This window comes from Aspergillus lucknowensis, assembly GCF_044049455.1.
Source record: "Aspergillus lucknowensis strain CBS 449.75 chromosome Unknown BJX67scaffold_13, whole genome shotgun sequence".
Lineage (NCBI taxonomy): Eukaryota > Fungi > Ascomycota > Eurotiomycetes > Eurotiales > Aspergillaceae > Aspergillus > Aspergillus lucknowensis.
This window is the reverse complement of record NW_027263557.1, coordinates 361,970-383,251: the sequence shown is the minus strand read 5'-3', so window position 1 is coordinate 383,251 and position 21,282 is coordinate 361,970. Positions and strand designations below refer to the sequence as shown.

The window sequence follows — 21,282 nt, the reverse complement described above, 5'->3', positions numbered from 1 at the left end:
ACTAGCTCGATCAGGCAGATATCTTCTTTGGAACATTTGAGAGGAAGTGATTTCCGGAAATTTTTCGAGAGGCAGACTTCTATTCTTCGCGAGACTGTTTCGCGTCAAGGGACGGGGTTTCAGTCAGAGCGCCGAAGGGACAGGTCAATGCGGGGTACCCAACCGAGAGATGGTAGCGTCTGCTGGGCGCACCGGACGGGACCATTGCGGCGCCACTTTCCCGATCGGGAATCCATGAAGCTATCCGGCTTATCGATATGAATATCGGTACCACAATCTTATCGCGATAGCGGCCACCAATTCCTTTACTAACGTGAACGTCATGTAACGTATTTCCCAAGCGACCCGCCATCCCAAGCGACCCGCCACCCCCCACCGATTTCGATCGCGCTTTCAGAACTTGAAGCAATTCGCAACCACCCAACAACGCCTATATTGATTAAAATTAGGTAACTAAAGGTGCAGGGCATCTAGTTCTAATATGGCCCTGAGTATTGCAATTTGAACATGTTAGTGGAGCGCGTCTTGGCGCTTCAGAAGGTTGACCTGCAGACATCGTCGAAGACCCCCCTGCCTCACGTTCTTGATTATTTCTCAACACCATGAGATCTCTACCTTCCTGTATCGATAGGCCTTCATTATTAGGTATCTAGCGTTTAGATCAACGCCTTTTCTACCTTACCTTCTCGTTTTCCGTGTGGAGCTTGTGGTTTTCCTGGGCTAGATAGGCAGCATTGTATAGAGCTATCTTGCAGCCCTTTAGAACTTGCTGTAGGGCCATTTTTAAAGGTGTTAGAGGGCTTTGAGAACTGTTTTTAAGCAATTTTTTAAGTGAAGATACTTTTTTCTGCAGCTGGTAAACTATATAAGGTGTTGCTAGTGTCAAGGAGCTTATAGAGTCCCTATTATGGCTTCTAGGTGGAGTTAGTATAGCAAGCACGATATTCAACCTATCAAGGACTTGCTGGGGATTAAATGGCTGTATACCAGCTGCAGCAAAGCCGCTTTAAATATTTTAAGGCGTAAAAATGGTTGTACGGGCCATGGGATAGGCCTTTAGGAAGTCCAATTTGTTGATATGGTGGAACCCTAGGTGCATTCTTGATTCAACTAAACTACTATATACAGACTTTAAAGGCCTAAAGCAACCAACATTGAGAGGCTGTAGGAGAAGCAATAAATGGGGAGGCATGCAAATAGCTATAATATTGTTTTTGCTACAGATTTTGTCGAAGGCAGGTGTGAGATGACTTCCATGGCCATCCAATATAAGCAATTGATATTGGCTAACTGTACGGCTCCTGGTTGCAGGGATAAAGACCTTTTGAAGCCACCAGAGGCCTATCTTATTGTTATCGAAGCGACGACCTCTCGCGCGCTTCTAACCCCGGGCTCTCACACGGGACTCCTGAAGGATTCGGATTGACTAGTCTTACCTGGTGCGATCACGTCCAACGAGTATGGGGACTCGTCACAGTCGGGTCAAAGTCGAGGTGAAAGGGCAGGGCCAGCCTATAGTATGTATACTATAGCCTGTAGAGTAAGTACTAGACGAGTTGCTTTGCAAAGATCCTTTGAACTGGTTACTCTGGAATAATAGTAGTATTAATCACGAAGATAGGAAAGCTAGATACAGTAGTAATGAGCGTCCTTAAGTATTCCCAAGTTCCTACCATTTTCCTACCCTCAAGATAGTATACCAAATGGTATATCCAATTAGATTGCATGGCCCTGTATACCATCCTCCTACCATTAATGGTATACTAAATAGTATACAGTCACGTGGTCTTTTGCTAGGGTGACTCTGTTTACTGCGTTCTGGGAGCAATTCAAAATTCTCCCTTGTAACAATTCCCATTTTTTTTGTTCCTGTAGTAGGCTATAGTAGTCATATGGTAGCCATGGTTTCAAACCGTGGTCTTTCTATTGTACTCGGAGGATACGCGGTATTTCCTTGTGATGGTGATTGTTGTCTGTGGGAGCATGTGGTCCGTGGGTTATATTCTCGTATCGTTGCTTATCCTTGTCTTGGAATCGGGCAATGCTCAGGTTTGTTAGTTTGTTGTCAGGGTTGGATTTAAATCCAAAGTGGCTCTTGGTAGCTGGCCTGTGGCCCAAGGCTCCCTAGCCTTGACTTTCTGCCTTATGACTCCACTCTGCTGACTATAGGCTGAGGGTTCATAACACCATCTCCCTCTCTTTCAGCTTTCGTCCGCGGAAGCATAAATAGCGTAGACCTCCCCCCCATTATTCTAGTAAGTTTCTTGTTCTCTTAAATTTCCTTCGCGATGGTTTACTATGCCTCCTAAGCGGAATCGCCTTGCTGATCGAATACGTCAGTCCGAACAGATTTCTACTAACGGCGTTCCTGTCGACAATCCTTGTGAACATTGTTTCCTGCGCGGCGTGGTTTGCATAATAGATTCAAAAAATCGAAACTGTGCGTCGTGTACTCGTCGTGGTCGAAAATATGAAAAGCAATTTCATAGCGAAAAGCAGTGGAATAATCTTCAATGAGATCGAGCGAAAGTCAAGGACAAGCTAGCTAAGGCCTTGGCTGAGCAGGCCCGAATAGCTGCAAAGGTTGCTTGTCTGTTTGGTCAACAGAAGTTTCTTAAAGAGCGTGGTAAGAAAATGTTGGATCATGATATGACTGTGATGGAGTAGTTGGATGAGGAGGATCTCCTAACTACCGAGGATCTCCAAGAGCTGGAGCGCCTTGCCAACGAGCATGAGGCCGCTGCTCAACTTGCTGCTGTGTCAGACAATCCTAGTCTAACTCAGATGATTGGGTCTCTGTCCTTCTGGCAGAACGTCGACTTTTCCGCGCTTGATGCTGCTGGTGGTATTTCCGGACCTTCTGGGCACAGCCCGTCAAGTTCTCGATAGGTTCCCAAGTGTTTTCTGAGGTATCATATCCTTTCCACTGCATAAGGTATTGTGAACGTCCGCTGACCTTCCGGTGGTCCAGGATTTTTTCAACTTCGTACTCCTGTTCCTCTTCTTTGATTTCGATGTCGTCAGCGATTTTGGTGTTCTCGGGTGCTGGTTCTAATAGCAATACATGGAACACTGGGTGTATCTTCTTCATGGATTCGGGTAGCTTCAATTGATAGTTGACTGGTCCCAATTTCTTGTCAATTTTGAATAGTCCAATTTGTACATGGTCGAGTTTCTGGCTTGGTTGTTTGGTTTTGATGTTTCTGCAGAGTAGGAACACTTTCCCCCCCTCTTTAAGGTCTGGTGCCTCCTGGCGCCCTTTGTTGTAGTAAAGCTTCATTTTAAGGTTGACGAACTCAAGGTCTCGGGTGAGTTGTGTTTGGATTCCTTTGATTTTTTGTATAAAGTAGTTGGCTTCTTCTGCGACCAGTTCTTTTTGGATTGGTTCACCATGCAAGTTTGGGTGATATCCATAATTTGCTTCAAAAGGCGTCATTCCTGTCGTACTGTGTATTGAGTTATTGTAGGCAAACTAGGCCATAGGTAGTTGTTCCTCCCAGTCATCTTGTACATAGTTCACGTAGTGTCGCAGATATTACTTAATTGTTTGGTTGACCCTTTCAGTTTGTCCGTTTGATTGTGGTCTGTACGCGGTAGTCATGCGTAGTTCAATTCCCATAATATTAGTTACTGATTTCCAAAACTTGGATGTGAATAACTTGTCTTGGTCCAATGTAATATATTTTGATGTTCCATGGTTCATGATAACCGTGTTGACGAAAGTAGTTGCCATCTCTTTTGCCGTCATGGTTGTTCGTGTTAGTTCCAAGTGGATATACTTCGTTAGTCAGTCTAAGATTACTACAAGGTAGTCGTATTTTTCCTTTCCTTGTCGCGTCTCTGGTAATGGTCCGACAAAGTTAACCGTAATCTATTCCCATGGTCGTTGTGGAATTTCTGGGTTTTGTAATTTCCCATATGGCACATGCCGCTTCGGTTTGTCCCATAGACATACTTCACAGTTATTGATGTAGCTTTCAACCCTCTTTCTCATGTTCTGGAAGTAGTAGTTGCGTCCAATGTATTCGCATGTTTGGTCTATACCGAAATGTCCATGTACTAGTGCGTCGTGATGTTCTTTAATGACTCGTGGAACGAGTGTTGGTGGAACATAGATAAGTCCTTTGATTTGGAGGATCCTGTCCTTCTCTAGTGCCTCTAGCGTGGATGCAAGGACTTGTTGCATTAGCTTGTCCTCCTTCATGGCTTCCTTAATTGCGTCAATCATGGTGCCTGATAACTGTATAGTAGCTGCCAGGATTATTGGATTGTTCCCAAGCGTTCCGTCTTCGTTTTTCCTTAGAATTGCTGGTCTAGGTTCCCTAGTCTTGTCCTTGTAATCTAGTTGTCTGCTGAGGGCATTGGCTTAGCTGTTTTCCATGCCTTTGTAGTGCTCAATTCGGTAGTTATATTATGAGAGTAGCTCCACCCATCTTGCCTGTCTCCTCGTCAACTCTTTAGTTGTTGTAAAGTAGGTGAGGTTTTTGTGGTCGGACTTCACAGTAATAGTATACCTTGCTCCTTGCAAGTAGACTCTCTAATATTTAAATACTGCCACGATAGCCAGCAGTTCTTTATCATAGATATCGTAATTCATTTCTGGTCCTGTTAGTTTTCTTGACCAGAATCCTACTGGTCTTGGTTTGCCGTCGGGTCCTGACTAAGTTATTCTTGCTCCAATAGCATAGTCTAACGCGTTGGTTTCCAGCGTCGTAGGTAACTCTGGGTTGTATTGCGGCATGATTGGTGCCATCATAATAGCTTTTTTTATAGCGTCGAAAGTTTTCTATTGTTCTTTTGCCCATTCATATACTTGTTCTTTTCGAAGTAGCTTGAATAAAGGTGCCATGTGGAACGTGTATTGGTCGATGTATCTTTAATAGTAGTTCAAGAGTCCTAGGAACTGTTACAGTTCCTTCAGGTTCTTTGGCGCAGGCCATTCCCTGATAGCCATCACTTTAGAGGCTTCGGGTTTCAGCCTATTTGCAGTAATCTAGTGGCCCAGGAACTCAGTTTCTTGGACATGGAATTCGCATTTTTTGAGTTTGCACCATAGTTTGGCTTTCCTTATCCTTCTAAGGACTCGCTTGACGTGCTTCACATGCTGTTTCCTGTCTTTCAAGAAGACCAGTATATCGTCGAGGTATACAAGCGCGAATTCGTTCATTGGTTGAGGTGAGTTCTCCCTATCATCCTCTTCCTCTTCTTCATCTTCTTCGTCTTCGGGCTTCAGCACTTCGTCAATAAACCTTTAAAACGTTGGTGGTGCGTTAGTAAGCCCGAATGGCATTACCAGGTATTTATAAAAGCCAAATTTTGTTCGGAATGCTGTTTTCTATTCTTCTCCTTTTGCAATTCTGATGCGGTAGTAGGCGTCGGTAATATCAAACTTGGTAAACCATGCTGCCCCTTGGATTTTGTCTTGGATCTCCTGAATCAAGGATAGCGGGTACCAGTCCTTGATAGTCGCGTTATTAAGTGGTTGGAAGTCGATGCATGGTCGGTCACTTCTATCTTTTTTCAGTATGAATAGGACTCCGTGCCCTATCAGTGAGTGTGAAGGCCGGATGTTTCCTTTCTCAAGTTAGTTATTGATATATTCCTTCAACACTTTAGATTCTTGGTTGTTCAGCAGTAGAATCCGTTTGTAGTTCAATTCCACACCTTCCTTAATGGGTATGGTATAATCGTGAGGCCCGTGAGGTGGTAACTCTGGTTTGCCAGGTTGTTGGAACATGTCCTGGAATTGACTGTACTCATCCAGGATGGTTGGTTCCTTATGGGCCTGGTTACTCGTGGCCAGTATCCCCTGAAACCTCACTCCTTCGCCATTTGTGATGATTTTGCTGTTCGTGATATTGCCAGTAGCCCATCCAGGTAAGTTCATCAGCCATGTCCTCCCTGATGGTCTTGATATTGCTGCGATGATTTATTCTGCTAGACTCTCAGTGCCTGTGGATTGGTCACTGGTCTTTAATCCCCCCGTGGATTGCTTGGCCTTACGCTTCGCCGTGTAAGCGTGCCGTGGGGTACCAGCCCCTTCTGGTCCCTTTTGCTTTTTGGGCTGTTTGTTATTTCTCCACTAGATCTCCCTTTTGATCTAGTCAATGTCCAGGTTGAGATCCTCAAGCCATGGGATCCCCAATACTATATCGTACTTGCCCAAGGGTATAATGTCGAAACTTAGTTCGAAAGTCCTCCCCTTTACCACAACGGGCAGAGGTCCCGACTCGACCGTTAACAAGGCGTTTCCCAGGTTTTCCCCGTTTAGTCCTGCTATAGGTATCAGTATTTCCTTTCAAATACCCCTAATCCCTAGTTTTTCCGCGAAACTTGGGCTGATGTAGTTTCCTATAGCTCCTAAGTCAATCAAGGTGTAGGCTTGCCTTCCTTATACTTTAGCAAGTTGGGTAAAGTGCCTTCCTACCCGAGTCTCGGTAGCCGCGAGGTACCATTCTTCCCATTTTGGTGCCCGTTCCCCTCACCTTGGGTATGGAAAGTAGTTTCCGAGCTTGGCCTAGTAGTGTGTGATACAGTAATCCTCATAGCAAGCTGTCCAATGGTATATCCTATACTCTGGGTATCGCTGGTACGATTTGCATGAGCATCGCTTTTTTTGGCATGGACACAAGTTGTTCTGGTCGATTATTCTCGGTCGTTTCGGCCAGTAGCGTGCGATTCGCTTAGTATCCTCATGGTGCGCACAGTATGAGTCGTAGCACGTTAGCCACGGTATATCATCGTGCCTGGAATACCATGCGTTGGCATTAATACATTCGCACCAATCCTGCCAGCATGGTAGATGCCTTTTGGACTCCTGGGACCGCTTGTCAGATAGTTTGCATAGCTGCGAGTGGTAGTCGCTATTGTCTCGTCCACAGACGGTACAGGTTTCTGGGTGCCTTTCGCAAGTTTCGATATGCTTTCGCCAATGATCCTCAGTCTTTTCCCAACACGTCAGGTCCTGATGTGGGCACTGATTGAAGAAATCTCTCAAGCCTTTAGTGAGTTTTCGAGGGTCTTTCTGCACGGCTGCAATAATGTCGTCCGTCCAGTAGGCAAGCTCGTCTTCGCCAGTCTTCAAAGACTCGAGTCGTTATCTCCAATATCGTTTATTTTCACGTAGTCCAGCGGCCCATGGCCAATGCTGGCATGGCTCGCATTCTTTAGCGTCGTCTTCCTGCAGGGTTTTTTCCTCCAGGGTTACGAATCCACTGCTAGGTCCCTCCTCGCTGGGCTCGAGGCCTTCTAGCTATGTTCTGTATTGTTTGTCAAGTAGGTCAACTTTCCATACAATTGCAGGAAAGTCGCTGTGCTCTCCCTCTTGAACTGGCTCGTCATTGGTGGCTTCATCGTGGTAGGACCCACCCATCCTCTCAGCTTCTTCTTTATTGGTTCGCGAAATCGTGGCGCTAAGCTAATGTTTTGGCTGGTACAGCGATTTGTCTTAGAGGATTCCATCCAGCCACTTGATTGATTTTTCGATGTTTGTATATATTTCTCCAATCACCTTGAGCAATTTCTCTTCCTCGCATACCTTGCTAGCGATATTGGCGATTCACTCGACATACCTTTTGATATCCATCCCCGTGTTTCCAAGTGGCATGGCCATTGCCCCTGGTGGTTTTGGCGCAAGGTTTGGATCCTGTCTTCCAGCGTTTCGTCCAAGTTCATTCCAAGCCGCTAGAGGTGCGCTTCGCCTTCTTCTGGCGGCATCCCGGGTACTATTAATAGTCGCAGCGCGCTCATCCTGAGCTAAGGCTCTCCCAGCCTCTTCCAGGGAATCATTGGTCACAGTGGGTGCCTTACTGGCGGCGTCGTCCCACTCCCTAGTCGCGTTTAACGTCGCGGCTTCCTGCATGGCCCTTAGTTAATGTCGTCCAGCTCCCCTCCGGGGTCTCTGGCCACGCTGTTTCTGCTTCTTGCAGTCTGCTACCCTATGACCTGGCTCGCCACAGGAAAAGCACAGATTCTCCTTCTGGCGACGATCTCGTTCCACCTTCGAGATTGTTGCATCCAAGTCCATAGGTCGAGGTCCGTACAGATCACTGTTTCCTTGGGGTCTAGTCTGGAGTCGTCAGTTGTCGTTAGCACGATAGCCATTGCATCCGCCCCAATTCCTTCTAGAATGGTATCCCCCGTGGTTCCATTAGCCTTGTTGTTCCCTCAGCTCTCTGAGCTGGTTCCCTATCCTAGATACTAGGTTGTACATCCCTACCAGGGTGTCAGGCCTAGGTAAAAATGCCATCTTCTCCTGGATGTCGTAGTCCAGGGCTCTCTCGAAGTGGTACATGAAAGCATCGTCTTCCCACGTTAGGTACGACGTGATTTGTTGGAACTCCGAGATAAGTATGCCTATGTCTCTTCCGGACTGGCGTATCTTTCCGATCTGCCTTTCGGCATTGCGGGTTTCGTCGATGTCCCCGAACACGCGAGTGAGTTGCTCCTTGAAATGGTTGTAGCTCGTGAACAGCTGCTTGGTGTCGCTGGCCAGCTCGTCCCCGTCTTCTCCAGCTTCTTGCCATTCTCTCACGAAAGGTTCGAACCATTTGTACGCTTTTCCTTTGAGGTAGGTGGATGCAAACATGACCTTGTCGGCCTCGCTGACCAACTTGTCCCGGTTGATATTGATAAAGGTCTGCATCTGCGTGAGGAAGAAGCGTAGCTCGGTCCGAGTGCCGTCAAAGGGTTCGGGCGCCTTGACCTTCAAGGCCTTGGCCCTGAGTTTGGTCTCGAGCGTGAGGATGTAGTCCTGGAGCTGTTCCAGCATCTCCTGATGCTTCTTGGAAGTTTCATCATCTTTGGGCGCATTGGATCGCTGGTTCAGGTCGCTAGTGACCTGGTTGATAACCCCAGTTTGCTCGTTAAGTTGTGCTTGCATTCTGGCAACAGTCTCCTGCAGGGTTTCACCCTCCAGGGGTGCGGTGGCTCGGTGCTGGCGTTGAGACATCGTATTGGTGGCTTTAAGTCAATCCGAGATACAACTCGTACTGACTGGTGATCAATTTGTTATCGAAGCGACGACCTCTCGCGCGCTTCTAACCCCGGGCTCTCACACGGGACTCCTAAAGGATTCAGATTGACTGGTCTTACCTGGTGCGATCACGTCCAACAAGTATGGGGACTTGTCATGGTCGGGTTGAAGTCGAGGTGAAAGGGCAGGGCCAGCCTATAGTATATATACTATAGCCTGTAGAGTAAGTACTAGACAAGTTGCTTTGCAAAGATCCTTTAAACTAGTTACTCTGGAATAACAGTAGTATTAATCACGAAGATAGGAAAGCTAGATACAGTAGTAATAAGCATCCTTAAGTATTCCCAAGTTCCTACTATTTTCCTACCCTCGAGATGGTATACCAGATGGTATATCCAATCAGATCGCATGGCCCCGTATACCATCCTCCTACCATTAATAGTATACCAAATAGTATACAGTCACGTGGTCTTTTGCCAGGGTGACTCTATTTACTGCGTCCTGGGAGCAATTCAAAATTCTCCCTTGTAACAATTCCTATTTCTTTTGTTCCTGCGGTAGGCCATAGTAGTCACGTGGTAGCCATGGTTTCAAACCGTGGTCTTTCCATCATACTCGGAGGATACGCGGTATTTCCTCGTGACGGTGATTGTTGTTTATGGGGGCGTGTGGTCCATAGGTTATATTCTCGTATCATTGCTTATCCTTGTCTTGGAATCGGGCAATACTCAGGTTCGTTGGTTTGTTGTCAGGGTTGGATTTAAATCCAAAGTGGCTCTTGGTAGCTGGCCTGTGGCCCAAGGCTCCCTAGCCTTGACTTTCTGCCTTGTGACTCCGCTCTGCTGACCGTAGGCTGAGGGTTCATAACACTTATCCATAGTCCAACTATTAGGACTTAATTTAATCCTCCAGTCTGTTGGCAAGGCAAGTTCTTTATACTATCCCTTGATATAAACCTTTCCTTTAAAGATAATGCATGAAGGAACCAACCACCCTATTGAATTAATATACTCGATTGTTATAACCCATTCGTGGTTTCCAGGTTGAATTAAATAAGGTTTCCTAGGCATCTTAGACCTAGTAACTACCTTAATAGTTGCTATTAGACCTATCGCGAAGCTAGTTTTATCGAAGTTATAGATATCTTTATTGCTAATACCATATTTTATTTAGACCTCCTGTAGTTGATCAAACCACCCCTTTATAAGCTTAGGATTTTCGTATTTCGCGCGCTAGTAATTATATTTTTGAATAAATCAAGTTTTCAGTTCAATATGTCAATTAATAAAGTTTATGACCTAGTTCTTTCCAACTACTTGAGAGAGGGTTGATTCTGCAGATTAAAGAAGAAGATTAGCTATCTCTGCTACATGAGAAGGTCTAAGAGGAACTCCACAGGCATCTCTAGATAGAATCTATTCTACTAGAGTCTCCTCTTGAGTTTTAGAGAGTTTATGATTGTTGGCGCGTTACTCGCTTCGAGAGGAGGCACCCTTCCATCTATTATATAGTATTAATCGAGGAATATTAAAAAGGGTTGCTGCACGCTGAAAATTTGGAATTTCTTGGGTTTTTAAGTAGGATATTGCAAGTTAAATACTCCCCTCCTGCTCCACCGACTTTCGATTTAATAAACGCGCTTTTGGTAGCATGGTGGTGGTTTGAAGTTCAACGCGTTGAACAAGCGACCGAAATCGGTGAGGGTGGCGGGTCGCTTGGGATGGCGGGTCGCTTGGGAAATACGTTACTATGCCGGCACTTCCATGCGTTTATCTGTTGCCCAGGATATCGCTCTATCGCAATCTTGACGAAATTTCATGCCTGTGTATACGTCCACCAGGGGTTCACATACATTGCGGCCCTCCTCAGCTGCCTCTCCCGGGAACCGGATCCGTTCTTGCAGGCTTGCGTCACTCTGTCCTCAGAGCAAATATTCACAACACCAGAGGCACGAGGATGACTCGAATCCCGAGGTTGTACGCGAAAAGGTTATACGCCGTGCATCCCGTGTCTCCCTGCAGCAGAATTAGCGTCGCATTACATCTGCCAGAATGTTACGAAAATATGCAAATGGTCAAAACCGCTATACAGAAGGCAAACCAAGTAGATGGTTGAAATCACTAGGGCAACGATTGGGGCGAGGGGCGCTGTATGTCCATGTAAAGAGGCACGGACTCCACGCTTTAACAGCGGCATGGAAACAGAACAAGGCGAATGCTATAATCACGCGGTTGATGAGAAAGGATGTGCTGGTCTTCAATATCAGCCAGTTGAGGGCCTCCAGTCCCTTTCCTTTTCCTCTCTTAGCCCGGGAATCATAGATTAATGGCTGGATATGTACCACTCAAAGTCATGTAAGTCAAGACTACCCAGTAATAGAGGTAATAAGGAGCGCCCCCTGTGGTCGTCCGTTCTCGTCGACTCGATAAACACGGAATTAGTATTTGTAAAGCTATTACCCTTAGGATACGAGAAAGGAGGGAGATGTACGAGCGTGGTGAGTAGTTGGGTAGATTTGCGAACTTTGATACTTCATTAGAAGCGGAATATGAAAGTTTGCCCATCGTGTATCTGTGAATTTTACCTGATAGTATGGATTGAGATATCATGTATCGAAGGATAATAAAGTATAAACAATAACCGAGGCTTTGCTCCAGTGGGCTAATGTACGAGGAAGGCGCCTCCGAGCGTCGGAGCTGAAAGTGAGATGAATGAAAGCTAGATAAGACCCAACCTTCACCACCAATCTAAAAGACATCCTAAGCAGAATGGTCGGGAAAGCAAGCGTTCTCCTCATCGGCGCAGGCGGGGTCGGCACAATCGGGGCACTAAATCTCGACAAGGGAGGTCAAGCAACTGTCACTGCAGTCCTCCGATCCAACTATACCAAGGTCCTCACAGACGGATTCCATATCAAATCCGTCGACCACGGCGAGATTCAAGGCTGGAGGCCTTCAGAAGGTAAATTTCTTCCGCAGCCAGGTGTGTGTCTAGAATTGACCGAAACAGTCGTAAACAAGATCCCCAGCCGCGCGGATAGCCAATTCGACTACATCGTCGTCTCGACGAAAAACATCGCTGATCACAGCCCGACAACTGCAGAGCTGATTTCTCCCGCCGTTATCCCGGGGAAAACATCCATAGTCCTCATTCAAAATGGGCTCAATATTGAGAGACCCTTCTTCGAAAAATACCCTGAGAACATCTGTCTCTCCGGTGTAAGTCTTATAGACTCGCACGAGACATCACCCGCATTCATCGAACACGCAGCCCCGGATCGGCTTATCGTCGGAGCCTTCCAGAACCCCAACCTCGATCTCCAGAGGCAGGAAGCTGCAGCCCGCGAGTTCGTCAGGATCTATTCAGCTGGCAGGAAGACAATCTGCACGTACACGGATAACGTTCCCCTTCAACGGTGGCAGAAACTCGTGTATAACGCGTGTTTGAACACGACCTGTGCTGTAACGGGCTTGGATACGGGACGGATTCGACTAGCCGGCGATACATTAAAGACGCTTGTGAGGCCGGTGATGAATGAGATTGTCGCTGCTGCAAGAGCGTCAGGGGTTGAGCTGCCCGAGGGGATTGTGGATAAGATAATCAATGCCGACCCGTTGACGGCCTATCTGAGGCCGAGCATGTTGGAGGATGTGGAGAGGGTGGGTATAAAATTCCTCCATCGTCGTGACGAGTGAACACTGACGGGAGTATAGGGGAATCTAACGGAGTTTGAGAACTTGCTTGGGGAGCCGTTGCGGGAGGGGACGTCTCGTGGTGTGCCAATGCCGACGGCCACGTTCTTGTATCATACGTTGAAGGCGATACAGTGGCGGTTTAAAGAACGGAAGGGGCTTATCTCGATCCCACCGAAGAGCGTCTGATGGCGAAGTACTACGAGGTGATTGATAGAAACATTTAGATTAGACGAAGAGACATAGGAACATTGCGATATCGTCTCTCGTAGCAATTACATATCAATTTTGCCCCAAATATCTAGTATCGGCGCATCATCCGAGCATGCTTCCCCTAAGGGAAAGCCGCCTTGTTCTGCTGGAGGAACTCCTTCCAAGTCGTTGGCTTATAACCTGCCTCAGCCAGAAGATCTTGACTTTCCTTTAGGCTCCGGCCGTTATAGTACCCGGGGTTCTCAATAAACAGATGATTCTCTAACATCTCCAAACCCAGGTACCCGGGCATAAAGCTCTTGTAAGTCTCATTGTCGACCTTCATAAACCGCGTCTTGTTCCCGGTGACCTCCTCAAACTCCTTGAGGATACGGCTGGGGGTGTAGTAGTCGGTTGCGGCTAGAATCTGAGAGCCCTGAGTCCTGGAGGGATCCTTGAGGGCAATAGCAACATATTTTCCTATCCTAGAGATTAGCCTTGACAGCCTCCGAATCCGAAGAAAGAGAGAGAGAGCTTACCCATATCTGCATCGATATCGATGAGAGGAAACTTGGCCTCCTCGCCAACGGGATAGGCCAGGTTGTATACGCCATCATCACCCTTCAGTATCATACCCATAGAGGTGTAGTTGGACATGAAGTATCCCGGTAGGACAAAGCTAGCAGGCACACCGAGAGAGCGGATATACTTCTCTACTTCGGCCTTGTGATCGAAGTGAGGAACATCTTTGAGCCGACCACCGGTTGTTTCGGTGACATTGAGCAGGGTCGAGTAGATCAGATGCTGCACGCCGGCCTCCTTTGCGGCATCGGCGACGCTCTTGCCCTGGGTAAGCTCCTGGTCCGAGTTCTGGGTGAATGTAGGCATTGTCACGAGGAAGACGGAGTGAGAGCCAGTCAGGGCTTGCACCAGTGAACTGACAGAGGTCATATCCGCCTGGAAGTGTGTTAGCTGCTTGTCTCTTGACTTAGTAGAGTATCGGATGGACGTACGCTAACCATCTCGACGCCTTTCGCGGCCAGGGCTCTTGCGTCGGGCTTGGAGACATCGCGAGTAATTCCACGGATCTTGAACTGATTGGATAGGCTGGAATCTGCCAGGACGGTGCGAATAACAGAGCCGCCCTGGCGGCCAGTAGCCCCAAAGACTGTGAGGAGTTTGGACATTTTGGATCACAAGGTTTTAGAAAGCCGATTTGGTAGAAGATGAGCTGTTTTTCATTGATGGGCTGCCTCCTTCGTCAGGGAACCAAGGCCCTTATATACCCCAGGAGAGCCAATTGACAATCCATCTTGACCAGCTCTCGCTCAGCAGCGTGGTACAAGATCGGTCAACTGACAAATGACATCAAGATGTTCGGTCGTCGGAGATGCCACGGTCTTCAGGCACCAAGGGAGCGGCTGAATAATAACCATCGGAGAGGCGGTCTCTCGCGCTCCGGCCTGTCACCGACCCCTTACAAACCAACCCGCTTCGCGCTTCCTCCCCATGCTAACGGCACCCCGCCATTTGTCTTTGAAATCCTCTGTACCCTGGCCATCCTGTTTCTAGAGAATTCTCTACACTCACTAGGAGATAGTGCAATGGTACGGCTTGCTGTAATATTCTGGTGACCCTCACACCAAACAGATCCGACCTCTGGCCAAAGGACTGTAATAGCTGTGAAGTTCCCACCAGAATTTGCTTCCGTACTCTGAGTAGTACGAGGCTGTCCGCAAGCGAGCGGCCTGCCATTAAGTATGAAGATTCTGGACACTCGCTCCTTCCCACCAAGTTCGCCGTGGCTGGGCCAACGCCTTTCTTCCCGTTCCTGCCATGGCGTATGCACCTTTTCAGGTGTTGCGAGTGTGCTTTGGCTTTCGAACATGCTAATACATCGTGAGTTTACTTTGGCTGGAACGTGATGCCTACGGTAGATACTGCTCCGCAGCCACCGCCCCGTGTTCGCTACAAGTATTGGTCTGTACGAACCTTGCGAGGCAGACGGACTTCTTTTCCGGGAACTCTCTAGTCGGGGAGACCCGAGGAACGAGAGCAGGTGCGCTGGGCGGTGTTCCGCCCGCAGAGGGCTCGTGGCTCGATGGAAAGCCTGTCGTTACACGAGGCTTTCTGCCCATATGGCAGCCACCGGACCTAAGATTATGGAGAGGCAACGAGCCGTCAAAGTTTGATCCGCCGGCGCTCTCCAGGAGCACCTTCCCTGCGGTGAGAGCGCCGTGGATGCAATCATAGCCCCCTCTTCATGTCATTCCCTCTGATTTGTTCTTTCAGCATCTGCCCTTTTTCTTCTCTTTCGTTTCAGAAGTCGGGTCTTACTCGAAATTACTACTCATCTCGATCATATAAATCATCGATATCATTTTCTATATAGTCTTTCAGCAGTGTCACTTATCTGCGCTGGCAAAATATAACTTAGGCGTTTCAGACCACCGTGTTAAGTCAGTCAATCGCCTACGTTCACCGTCAAGCCATTACAACCATCTCCATATTGACCTGAAACCAGCAACTATGACTGAACTCTCATTTATCCCCAAACCCAGCAAGGACCCGTCTCGTCCTCCCCCCAGGACCGACTCGGCCAAACCCACCAAATGCTCGATGGGCAACCGGAAGGATGGCAGCAAAATTGAGAACAGGCATGGAGGAAACGGCAACAACAAGACTGCAGTAGGACAGAAAATCAAGAAAAAGAGGCGTAGGAAGATGAGAAGGAATGACAAGCGTCAACTCCTCAGCCAGACCCTTGAGAATGATGACGAAGGATATGACCAGTTCGGAGGACGAACGGACCTTCTCGAAAGCAGCCGGATTTATCCGGATATCATCATAGACGGACTACGCCCCGCATTGGATTTTGCACGGAATGAGCATAGTTCGGATACTCAGTGGATTCTATATGTTGATGGCTCAGTGTCCCCGGCTCCGTCGCCGTCGTCTTCTCCTCCTGCGACTAGCTCCCCTTCCTCGCCGACAAGCTCTCTGTCCCAGTCCCGGTTCACCCACTGTTCCTGTGCGGCTGCATCTGTTGTCTACGAGGACGCGTCAAGGCCTTTTGGATGGCGAGTGTTCTCCTACAGTTTACCCGGTGTTGAGAAGTCTCACGACGCAGAGCTATGCGGAATTGACCGGGCTCTGCAGTTAACTTTGGACAAAGTGCATGAGGACACTACCTTTAGGAAGAAGGTAATCATTCTTACTGACTGTCAGGGGTCGCTTAAATTACTCGCAGAGCACCTCATGAACGTGGCTAGCCAGCCATCAGAGGTAGCAGCCACAGCGTCCTCTAAGGCGCTTCAACTGCGACGGTTGGGCGTCCAGCTTGAGCTGCGATATGTCCCAGCTCACATGCGAGTTGACGGCAACGTCCTCGCGGACCGAGCGGCAAAGAATGCGGTGCAGCTGCCGGACAGGTATCTACAGTGGGATAAATATCTCGTGCTGGCTGCAGCCGCCCGGCCAGCCTCCGTTGAGGGCTCCTTTCAAAGGAATTCTGTTACAGGAATCCATGCAACAGGCGCTGATTGATGCATCTTCCCATTGCGGGTTTTGGCTGTCTCTGTCCATTCGCTCGTCGATTTAGGGCTAAATTCAACTAGTATCTTGGCCACGTAAGGTCGGCTGCACCTGAACAAACACAGCCTCAGCCTCAGGCGACGATCCCCTTGTCACCTCAGCCTTGTGGTTATCGCTTTTGTTTCTTTCCCTTTCCCCTTGAGCCAGATCAAAAATCCGGTCAACCTTTTCTCATGAATTCTCTCATGATAGCGCTCCGTGCCAGCACGAAAAAAGCGTGAGAGAGCAGATACGCCAAAATGACGATCTCTCCATCCTCCACCATGGCGCCGCCTTTGGAGCGCCGAACTTCTGCTCTCAAAAGTGAGATCGTGGATATCTGGTCTCAAGTGCAAGCTCGTGTCGTTCAACTAGCTGGCGGCGACTCCTCCAACATCCAGGGAGACCTTACTATCGAAGGCGTCCTTTCATATCTTGACAAGGCCCAGGACCAGTCAGCGAAAAAGGAGAGCAGCATTCGGAGGGCGTTTGAGAAGACCCTGCAGTTCATTGATACGGTTGGAGGCATTGTTGCCGGAGGTGCGGGCGAAGTGAGTGTCGTGTCCATAAACCCTAGGGCACATCTGCGTTGGGGCGCTAACTTGACGCTTCATCGGAATTGAGGTCTTTGGCCCTTCTGAATTATGCTTTAATGCCCTGAGCATGGTGATCCAAGCGTGGCAGGGTTATCAAGGAGTTTTCGAGAGCTTAGCCACTCTTCTCGAGAAATGCGGCCAGTATATGTCTCGCTTGGAGTATTACATCCGTGGCGGCCTGGATGCGAAGTTGGCTAAAGTTGCCTGTCAGCACCTGCAATTGTTTGTTGAGATCTGCGATCGTGCGATCAAGCTTCGGCGATCGAAGCGGAGGAAACTGATCGTATTCACCAAACTCCTATTCCTCAACGACAATGAAATTGCGGATTTGTTAGAGAAGATGGATGGGCTCGTCGACGAGGAGGGTCGTCTGGTCGCAGCGCAAACGTTTAGCTTCGCTTCTGAAGCTGCCGTCAGTACCAGAGAGAATTTGGCCATCAGCAAGGCCGTCAATAGCAAACTTGATATGCTAATTGCGAATCGGTCAGACTCTCTCAAGGAAAGTGACACAAAAAGACGGAAGGAGAAGATCTTGCAGACCCTGGCTTTTGATGGGAATAAGTTAGACCAGGATAAGAGAGAGCCAGATCCCTATTGGCAAAGGATTTATTACAACTATCGAAAATATGTTGTCCCGGGTACTGGAGAGTGGATCTTCTCAGCACCTGAATTCAAGTCATGGGAAAAGGGTAGCGACGACAGTCCATCGATCCTAGCTATCGAAGGCACAGAGGGCTCCGGGAAGAGTTATTTGACCTCAACAATTATTCGAAGACTCCGAAATCGCAGTTCTGTTGAAAGCACTGATTCAAGGACTCTCCTCGCATTCTACTTCGTTGAAGGCGATTCGAAGGAGGAGCTGAAGAGAACGAACCATCTCGATGTCATTGCCAAATCTCTTATCTGGCAATTCGTCCAGGCGGACGCTTCTTATATGAAGTCCGTTGCCAACATCTGCGACCAGAATAAAGATATGGATCCCCACGAGCTTCCAGGCCGCCTGCTTTTCAACAACAAAGTTCTTGGCCAGACGATTGACGCCAATTTTTTCATTGTAATTGACGGGTTAAACGATATCGTCGGCGATACCTTGGTCGCGTTTCTCCAGAACGCCCTATCGGGCTCTGCGTCTCATCGAAAGATCCGGATCCTCTTAACCGGACGTCCACGGGCATTTGAACAAATCTCTACCAACACGGGAATTGCATACAAGACAATTCACATAAGTGAGCGGAATAGGCTCGACATTGAAATGTATATCGAATCGAGGATGGATGGAATCGAAGCCCTAAGGAATAAGAAACGATTCGGAGTTCCAGGCCTCCGCAAGAAAATCAGCGAAAGCTTGCGTGACAAGACGGCTGGCGATTATTTCAGGGTCAATACAATTCTCAAACGCATTAGCAACCTGGACTACGTGAACGACATTGACCAGGTGCTTGAGAATGCAGGTAGGGAACGGTCACAGCAGATTCAGGCTGAGATTGAGTCTCTGAACAACACCAGAAACCCCAAAGAAATTGCTGAAATCAACGAGATTATCCTTTGGATCCTCTATGGCCGGGAATGGCTGCGTCCCCGACAGATGGCTGCCGTGCTCTATACGAAAAGTGGCGAGCTTTCTTTATTGACTCTGGAGGCAAAACTTCAAATAAAGTATACTTTATTTGAGGTTGATAGCGACGGTGACATCGATTTTCGCTCCTATGAGATGGTTGAACTAATCCCGGAAGGAAATCAGCCTTCGGACGAAGGACTGCGCGAGAATAGCAAGGTAGTTCTACCAGAAGAGGTAGATATCGTTAGGCACTTCCTTCGCACTGTCTGTCCACCCAAACTGTATCAAAAGTTCGACTTTGAGTCGGTATTCGAGCAAAAGCTCCGCCACACTGGGGGCTATATATACCGCGACGATAAGGATACTGCTGAAGCGAAGCTTGGTGTGACTTGTTTGAGCATTCTCACGGAGCAACGCGATGAGAGGCGGGAGATTCTTCGGCCTTACGCTGTGAACTATTTTCATCAGCACCTCGCAGCAGTTGACCTTTCACTAGTGGACCGTCGGTGGAAGCGCGAAGTCGGGCCGCTCCTTCTGAAATTATTCACAGATGATGCGTCAACGGATGCACTCCTCTGGACCGAAGACCCAGAGGATGCTTCTAACTTTGCGTGGACGGTGCGTGCTGCCTGGCTGGAAGGCAATGGAGCCATAACGGAGGTGGTACGGTGGCTGCGAGAATCGGTAGCCACAATAGATATATCCGGCGATTCAGCGAGGTCTTGGGTTTCCGGTCTCACTAATAGCTCCTCTCCCGAACGGGAACTCCTTCGTCCGCTCGCAAAGCGTATGGTAATACACTGGCTTCGAGAGCAGACCCCCCAAGCATTAGCCGTTCATGCATTTATGTTTATTCTCGGTGCCCTGAAAAAGGTTCGTTATCAAGAGAATAACCCAAATCAACGAAAGCGGCCCAGACTCACCCTCTAAATTTACAGATCAATGGCATTGCTAAAGCCAAAGAAGCTCGCTCGGCGCCCGAGAGCCCAACGGCTGAGGATATCTCCGAGATTGAAGAATGGTCTCGGAGTTTACTGGGGTGTGAGAAAGACTCCTTGTGGGAAGTGCAGGTAGCTGTCATTTTGCATAACTTCGAATTCAATGCAGAGGCCGAGAAGAGGTGCCGCCGCTCTCTAGAGCTCGATTCGGCGAATTGGAGAGCATCTTACTATCTGGCGCGCGTAGTGTCGTCAGACCAGGAAGCGATTGAAATCCTCAACAATATTATCGGCAGGCTCGAAACTGATCAGGAATGGATGCAAGAATCAAATCACACCTGGGCATTTGCGGAGATGCTTTTCGACCGTGGACAGCGGTTCTGGGAGGCGGCACAGTTTGACCGAGCCATTGAATCGTACACTAAATCGGTTCAGGTCAACTACGCCGGGTTCGAGCGCATCCTGGCAATCATCGAACAATACTTCCAGAGGGGTTTATGGTCTGACATCTTAACGTTACTCAAAACGATGCAGACTGGCTCTGGGGACAAAGCGCACCTCTCCAAGGTGCTTGTGGATCTTGCCTCAGAGGAGACTTTCCACAATATAGTTCTGCAGACTGCTGTCGAAACGGTTCAGTTCGAATTCATCGAGCAGGTGTATGATGATGCCATCAAATTGTCAACGGAGAGTGAGGCGTTTACGAGTTTGTATTACATTCGGTACCATTATGCGAATGAGATATTTCAGCAAGATAATGGTGAGGAACGAGCTATTGAGCTGTGGGAGGTGGCTCTGAAGGATGATCTTCCCCGATCTTTCTTGGATATCGACTATGTCCTGCCTAGTCTGACAGTCAAGTTAGCACCGATATATCTTAGCAAAGCGCGGGGAGCAGGGAAAGGTTCGGAAGCGGCAAGAGATTACCTCCAGCGAATATCTTCCATCACTCCCGATGAATCGTCCGAGAGCAATGCCATCCTCCCAGCTAAGCTCTATCTTGCGCGTTATTACCAGGTTGAGGGGGAACAAACCAAGGCTAAGCAGATCGTTCGAAGTGCGGTGAAGTTAGCACTGGAGATGCTGTCCGATGATGACAGTGAGAATGATTACCTGGCTTACTGGAGGCTGTTACTCGTGTTTCTTCCTCTGAATGATGACCAGAATGCACTGGCGGCTGTAACGATGGCAGCATTGGCGAGTCGAACCGTGTTCGCGAATGTCAATCCTGGTGTACCGCATTTTGAAGAGATAAAGAAGAGTGGAGGAAAAGGGAGGGGGGAAGGGAAGGAGCAAGGAGGGAAAGACCACAGCAAGAAGGAAAGGAAAGACCAGAGTCCCCGACCTGGTAGCCTACAAACCGGAGCAGTAGAAACCCGCAGACCAGGCACACCAAACAGTGCACCAAGGACGCCTGAGTTGGGACCCACAGATCCAGAGAGGGACGACCCGCCTCCGGTTTTCGCGATCTGTGATGGCGGTTGTGGTAATTACTGGGAGACGGCAAGTGAGATGTGGTGGTGCAGAGATTGCATTAACCTCACCTTTGATAAGGAGTGCTTCGACCAGCTCCAAAACGACACGCTGCCCTTAAAAGTGTGCGACAAAGACCACGAATTCCTCGTTGTCCCCAAATGGGATGATTCTGTCCTACAGGATGCTCCCAGAGGCTCAGTGCCATACGCTGGGAAGGCCGTTTCGCTTGAAGAATGGAAGAGCGGGATTGTCAAAGAATACATTGAGTGAGCGGTGGAGGTCG

The 21,282-nt window shown here is 48.4% G+C and overlaps 4 protein-coding genes across 4 annotated transcripts; 3 read left to right on the top strand and 1 right to left on the bottom strand.

The window, feature by feature from the left end:
• Positions 1-11,742: 11,742 nt before the first annotated feature.
• Positions 11,743-12,928, top strand: BJX67DRAFT_387353 (ketopantoate reductase family protein; the record flags this gene model as incomplete). Its single annotated transcript, XM_071034207.1, has 3 exons — positions 11,743-11,935; positions 11,984-12,633; positions 12,688-12,928. 3 exons carry the CDS (start codon positions 11,743-11,745, stop codon positions 12,853-12,855), a joined length of 1,011 nt encoding a protein of 336 aa, XP_070887582.1. The 3' UTR covers positions 12,856-12,928.
• On the bottom strand, positions 12,756-14,045 carry BJX67DRAFT_387351 (NmrA/HSCARG family protein; the record flags this gene model as incomplete). Its single annotated transcript, XM_071034206.1, has 3 exons — positions 12,756-13,338; positions 13,398-13,815; positions 13,872-14,045. The coding sequence occupies 3 exons, from the start codon at positions 14,043-14,045 to the stop codon at positions 13,001-13,003; spliced, it is 930 nt and encodes a 309-aa protein (XP_070887581.1). The 3' UTR covers positions 12,756-13,000.
• A 1,342-nt stretch (positions 14,046-15,387) lies between these two features.
• BJX67DRAFT_379971 (ribonuclease H family protein) lies at positions 15,388-16,404 on the top strand (the record flags this gene model as incomplete). Its single annotated transcript, XM_071032693.1, has 1 exon — positions 15,388-16,404. One exon carries the CDS (start codon positions 15,388-15,390, stop codon positions 16,402-16,404), a length of 1,017 nt encoding a protein of 338 aa, XP_070887580.1.
• Positions 16,405-16,691: 287 nt separating this feature from the next.
• On the top strand, positions 16,692-21,269 carry BJX67DRAFT_371292 (uncharacterized protein; the record flags this gene model as incomplete). The annotated part of the gene is made up of 3 exons (XM_071031061.1): positions 16,692-16,982; positions 17,056-19,458; positions 19,524-21,269. 3 exons carry the CDS (start codon positions 16,692-16,694, stop codon positions 21,267-21,269), a joined length of 4,440 nt encoding a protein of 1,479 aa, XP_070887579.1.
• Between the last annotated feature and the right edge of the window lie 13 nt (positions 21,270-21,282).